The sequence below is a fragment of the Protomyctophum parallelum genome, assembly GCF_964188405.1.
Source record: "Protomyctophum parallelum genome assembly, chromosome: 18".
Classification (NCBI taxonomy): domain Eukaryota; kingdom Metazoa; phylum Chordata; class Actinopteri; order Myctophiformes; family Myctophidae; genus Protomyctophum; species Protomyctophum parallelum.
The window spans coordinates 3,272,655-3,278,924 of NC_139716.1; the positions used below are offsets into that span (position 1 = coordinate 3,272,655).

The 6,270-nt window shown below is 41.9% G+C and overlaps 1 protein-coding gene across 2 annotated transcripts; it reads right to left on the minus strand.

Moving 5' to 3' along the window:
• Positions 1 to 616: 616 nt before the first annotated feature.
• LOC310875216 (uncharacterized protein) lies at positions 617 to 3,624 on the minus strand (the record flags this gene model as incomplete). Of its 2 annotated transcripts, XM_083788375.1 has the most annotated exons (3): positions 1,220 to 1,316; positions 972 to 1,124; positions 617 to 712 (listed from the first exon to the last, which is right to left on the minus strand). In XM_083788375.1, the coding sequence occupies exons 1-3, from the start codon at positions 1,304 to 1,306 to the stop codon at positions 617 to 619; spliced, it is 336 nt and encodes a 111-aa protein (XP_083644501.1). In that variant the 5' UTR covers positions 1,307 to 1,316. The 2 variants fall into 2 exon arrangements, 1 of the variants encoding a protein (XP_083644501.1); XR_014570620.1 differs by lacking the exons at positions 617 to 712; positions 1,220 to 1,316 and adding an exon at positions 2,716 to 3,624 and having other exon boundaries at positions 989 to 1,124.
• Positions 3,625 to 6,270: the final 2,646 nt, after the last annotated feature.

Here is a 6,270-nt window from a genome sequence, read left to right on the forward strand (position 1 = left end):
TACACCATCATTGTCAGCCTATGACCTAGATGACAAAGATGCAAGGTTTCACACGGGCATAGGTATTGCAAGTTTTTGGCAGCTTTTACATTCCCTCATAGCTTTTCACCCACCTCCAAAGATGACCAGATTAGCAGTCCATGACCAGCTGTTACTCGTTTTAACTAGGCTACGTCTTTGTTTGATGTTCACAGACTTGGCTAAAAGATTTGGAATAAGCAAGACCTCAGCATGTGTGATCTTTTCACTTTGGAGACCAATACTTGCTAGGTTTATGAGGGAAAATGTGATTGCGTGGTTGCCTAGGGATACTCTCAGAAGAATAATGCCATCATGTTTCAGTAAAAATTATCCCAAAGCAACATGCATAATAGACTGTACAGAAATATTTGTCCAAAGGCCAAAACACTTAAGAAAGCGATCCCAAACATTCAGCAACTACAAACATCATAACACTTACAAATTATTATATTGTATTGCCCCCAATGGTTATGTGATGTTCACATCAAAACTATTTGGTGGACGGGCCAGTGACACTTTCATCACAAAGAACAGTGGTCTTCTTGAACTTCTGATTCCTGGTGATCAAATCCTAGCAGACCGTGGGTTCACCATCTCAGATGTGTTGCCTCCAGGGGTGACTCTGGCTCTCCCAGCTTTTACTCGCGGCCTCAAAGAACTTCCTGGGCATGATGTTGTGGCAACACGGCGCCTAGCAAATGTCAGAATCCATGTAGAGCGTGCAATTAGAAGGTTCAAAGGTTTTAAAATGGTCAGTTATGTCATTCAAGGTAGTATAAAACATGTTGATGACATTGTGAGTATTTGTGCTGGGCTATGTAATTTGCAACCCAAGTTAATTCAGACTGAAACTGAGCAACAAGAAACATCTGATATTGAGGAAGAAGAGGAATGTGATGTGGATGAGGATGTAAGCCTAGATGAGCATGACATGACTTGATCCTCTTTACCCCATCGAGGGGCATAGGGCGTCCACCAGAGCTCTCCATCTCAATCTCCTGGGCCTGGGCTTTTGCTTCCTGCCAGCTCATTCCAATGTTCTTTAGGTCTTGGAGAGTCTCTACTCTCCAGGTGTTTCTCAGCCTACCCAGATTCCTATTCCCCTGAGAAAGAGAAAGATGGAAAAAATTATAAACAATTATTATTAATTCTCAGTTTCCCTCCTCATGCACAATAAGTAAAATGTTTATTAGAATACCTGTATCCCTGTATCCTCTTCAAACCACTTTGTTGTCAAAGGCTCCGATGTTTGGTCATGCCTAGTGGCTACCAGCAAAGGTGCCATTCAATTTTCGTTCCACCCAGTTTTGTGGATTTTCTTTTTTGGGCACTTCAGAGGCTACTGATGATTCAGATTTCCTTTAATTTACTCCAAATAAACTACTCTGGCCCTTTGTTTGTGCAGCAATTGTCTCCCTCTCATGTTTCCCACATATCACATTTATTTTCATTACAAAGTTTACATTTGTGTTGAGCTCATGACATGCTCATGACATGGTGAGTTTTTCATTTGCTTAGTTTTGTGGCTGTGCAGTCAACACGTTATGCAAAAGAGTTCCAGGTATTTTGGATAGACCAGCCATCTCAGGGGATTGCATCCGTCTCAAAAGCTGTTACTTTCATCGAGGTCCCTGGTCTGGCCCCCTGATGTTGTCAACTGCATCAGGCCTCACATTGTCACATTGTCATCTGTGCATGCTGTGCCTGTGTGGCTGGCCGCATCTTTGATTTTGTACAGTATCCCTGCTGAATGACTGCAGCTCTTCCCTTAAGTTGGTTGGCCTAGCAGTCGCAGTTCACATCCACCACTTTGCCATCCCTCCTCTGCAAAGTTACTTCAACATGATGGTACATGATAATGTCCTGTGAGTAACACAGGTCCTTTCAGAACTGTGCTCATCATTTGGTAGCATGTGGAGTATCTTGTCAAAGTCAGGGGCCAGATAACAGTGATTGGCTTGATTGGGCACCCTCTGGGTGCACACCCTGTAGGTGCATAAATTGATTCCCTTGGCGTCTGGCTGGTGTTTGGCTGCTGCTACCATACCAGTCTTTATCTGCTTGGTTTACCAAAACCTAACTCGGTCGGTTGTGACAGCCAGCGACTAACAGAATGAGTACCTGGATTGACGACGTCAGACAGTGGCCTCCAGTTACTGATAAAGGTAATTAATTGATGGCAATCGCCAATCAGTGCTTAAACCACTGTCTTATTATTACACTGTCTAGTAGACTAGACTAGCTTTGACTATTTTCCTACACCATCTCTTTGCCAGAAAGTCACCATGGCATGCATGCGGTTAAGTTAGTATTTATCCCAATGCTGCCTGGGGTGGTTAACTTGTGTTTACTGTTTGTTGTTTGTTTGCATAATAAAAATTATGAAATGCAAATCTTAATGATCTAAGACTGTGTATTTCCTAATCATTACAGATAAGTGGTATTAATCCTATTAAAAAAACGAATGTTTTTATTTATTTTTATGATAGGTATTCAAGAATATTTCCTTCACCGACTGGCATGTGATGAACAACCCAATGCCAACTACAGGTCCCTGATAGAGGGTCAAAATTACCTGAGCTCCGGATGGGTTGGCCAGATACTCCACAGGCTACCAGATGAGGAGCACATACTCTTGAAAGGACCTGTTCGCTACTCACAGGACATTAAACAGTACCATCATGTTGAACTGACCTTGCAGAGGAGGGATGGCAAAGTGGTGGATGTGAACTGTGACTGCATGGCCAACCAAGGGAAGAGCTGCAGTCATTCAGCAGGGATACTGTACAAAATCAAAGATGCTGCCAGTCAGGGGTTCACAGGCACAGCAAGCACCGATGAGGCTTGTGTCTGGAACAGTTCCACGTGTGACAATGTGATGCCTGATACAGTCGAGAACATCAGGGGGCCAGACCAGGGACCTCGGAAAAAAATGAAAATAAAGTCAACAGCATTTGAGAAAGATGCAGATGTCATTCAGCACCTCACATCCCCTGAGATGGCTGGTCTATCCAACATACCTGGTACCCTTTTGCATGATCTGTTGACTGCACAGCCACAAACCAAAGAGGTTACTGATAAACTGCCCACATGTCACGAGCAATGTGCTCAACAAAAATGTCAACTTTGCAACTGTATTTTTGAAAGACATGTGTTATGTGGGAAACGTGAGAGGGAGAGAATTCTTGTACAATCCAAGGGCCAGAATAATCAATTTTGGCTAGATCAACGAAAAATAAGAATCACAAGTAGTGAGGCCTCTCAAGTGCCCAAAAAGGTTGACCCACAAAACTGGGTGGAACGAAAATTGAATGGCACCTTTGCCGGAAATACAGCCACTAGGCATGGCCAAACATCCGAGCCTTTGGCAAGAAAGTGGTTTGAGGAGACCACAGGAATAACTGTGGAGTGTACAGGACTTGTTGTACATGAAGAGGAAAACTGGCTTGGTGCCAGCCTTGATGGTATTATAGATGCCGATACCATCATTGAAATTAAATGTCCTACAGCCAAAAAACTTGTGGCACACAATGGCAGTCTGCTAAAAATGATTGACTCTAACAAGTACGATGTGAGGCATAAGGATGGAAAATATATTCTGAGGGAAACGGCATCAGGATTAGGGTACTATTACCAGGTACAAGTGGCGATGCATTGTGCTAAAAAAAAAAATTGTAAATTCATTGTCTGGACTCCAAATGAGCAGGTCATTGCAGATGTCCCATACAATGAAGAGTGGATTACAGAGAAAATCAGCCACCTGAAGGACGTGTATTTTCAGCACTTACTTCCAGCAATATCCACAAGGATAGCCCACGGGGTAATGAAAGTGGATGGACTAAAGTAAACTAGCCCTCTTTTGAATTTAATGAGTTTCAGTTGAGAAAATGTTTTCTGTTTTTTCTTTATTGCTCTGTAAAGCACTTTGCGCTGCATTAATGTCATCAAAGAATCCAAAAGATGCTATATTAAGTATATTATTAAGTAAAATAAATATTTTTTTGATCTGCACATGCCTGTATCTCCAACTTCATGCACAGAGGCATAACATTTTCCACATTGGATGCTGTGTCTTCACTTCAGGCCCTGCTGCTGCTTTATGACTGAATGCCTCTTCTCTTGCGGGGGGGGGGGGGGGGGGGCTGCATTCTCCTCTGTGAAAGAAAAATAAACAGTGCTTACCTTTCTTTTTTTTAAGTTATTGGTTTTCAAAAGAAACCAAATATTAAATGAAAACAATCACACCAGACAGTAAATTTTAAGGGGGAAATTATATTTTTATCCTAGTTGCAGAACTATGGGTGTTCTTTCAATGGCCTCCCATCTGGGAAGTGTACTCAACACACCTAAAGATAGAACGATGAGGATGAATAGCTGGTACCACATAATAACAGACTCAATAACGCATAAAACATATTTTCCACTAATTTTGGGCAGATTAGTCATATGATGCACTTTATTCCTCTATCTTTTTACAGTAGCCTTCAATGAGTGAATCTTCTCAACTGATAATTAATCACAATTATGCCACGCGGCCCACGCCGCATGTGACTTATTTTGAGGAGCAGCTTAGCCTACTAAAAATTATGTTTTGATGAATTGAACAAGGTGGACCCTGTTGTAAACAAGTGTAAACAGTAATGTTTAATTGGGTCGTCCACTCACAGTTAACAGTCTTTGTATTGAGTTTGTGCTTGAAATATACTGTAATTCTGCAAACTGTTTTCAATCAATCAATCAATCAATCAATCAATCAATGTTATTAGCGTTAGCTTAGCCATTGTTCACATGATGCTACTGCAGTCTGTTTTACGCGATCGTTACATTTAGAGTGAAAACGTGTACATAAACATTCAGATTTCAAATATGAAGTACTCACCACGTGGGGCACGGGTGTTAGAAATGTGCTGGTACGGCGATTAGCATTGCTGCATCCCGCGTTGTTTAATAAAAGGCATTTTATCCGAGCAGTTTTTTTGTCAGGTCGAGGAAGGAGTGTTGCGCTCTGAAACAGTGGGTGTGTTCGATATATTCACGCTGACCGCACTGCCAATACAAACTAATGAGAGAGTGCGCTCCCGGTGAGAAACTGTGTATTTTCCGAACGCACCCCGTTTGAGAAAAATAACGAGGCGCTTGGATAAAAATGCCATTTATTAAACTACGTGGAATGCAGCAGTGCTAATCGCTGTACCAGCACATTTATAACACCCGTGGCACACGTAGTGAGTACTTTATATTTGAAATCTGAATGTTTATGAACACGTTTTCACTGTAAATGTAACGATCGGCGCCACGTGTTTCGCTAGCTGGACAGTGAACAGTTATTAATGACATGTAACATATTTCACCACTCAATGGGGGCTGCATGCTAGTATTATATTAATGGTAGTTAATGGCAACTAACGAAAAGTCTCAAACTTACCATGCTGTTCTTTGTGCCTGGGAAGTGGGAACAAAGTCCTCGCTTTTTGACCCACTTCTGGCGAACATCTGTCCTCTGCACTCGCAGGGAATCTAATGGCTGCCGGCGCTGCGCAGCCTGCGCTCATAGACAATCGTCATGATGAGTCAGGACGTAGAATTTGTCTCCTCCTAAGTGCATGAATTTTGCCACTACTGTTGGAGCAGGCATAAACGACACACGTTCGTCCCGATTTTTCAGGCATCTTTGTAAAGTTGTAGTGTTAGTAATTAGCGTAACGTGAGCCAACGAACACAAGTCACTTTACATTCACTGTAGTGAAAGACGTGCTGATCTCCCCCGCAGCTATGGCGGATCCGCCTACAGGAAATACGTAGGCTGCGACCATGAAACCGGTACAGAATCGGTCTATACTGGGTCCGTTTCCCCAAAATATGAACCCCGAAGGCAAATCGTGTTAATTTATTACATACTAGGGGTATTAAGTAAGTAAGTAAGTAAGTAAATTTTATTTATATAGCACTTTTCAAAACAAAGTTACAAAGTGCTGTACAGTAAAAACAACAATATAAACAATCAAGTTAAAACAGGCACAAAGGAGCAAACAACACAGAGTAAGAGCAGAAACATAAATTGACAACAGTAATAGTCAAACTAAAAGTAAACGTTTACAAGATAAAATGTAACCTAAATAAATGAGTTTTTAATTTGGACTTGAAACCTTCAACAGACTCTGCAGTTTTAATTGATAGGGGTAGGGCGTTCCACAGTGTGGGAGCAACCACTGCAAAGGACCGGTCCCCCTTAGTTTTTAATTTTGTCAC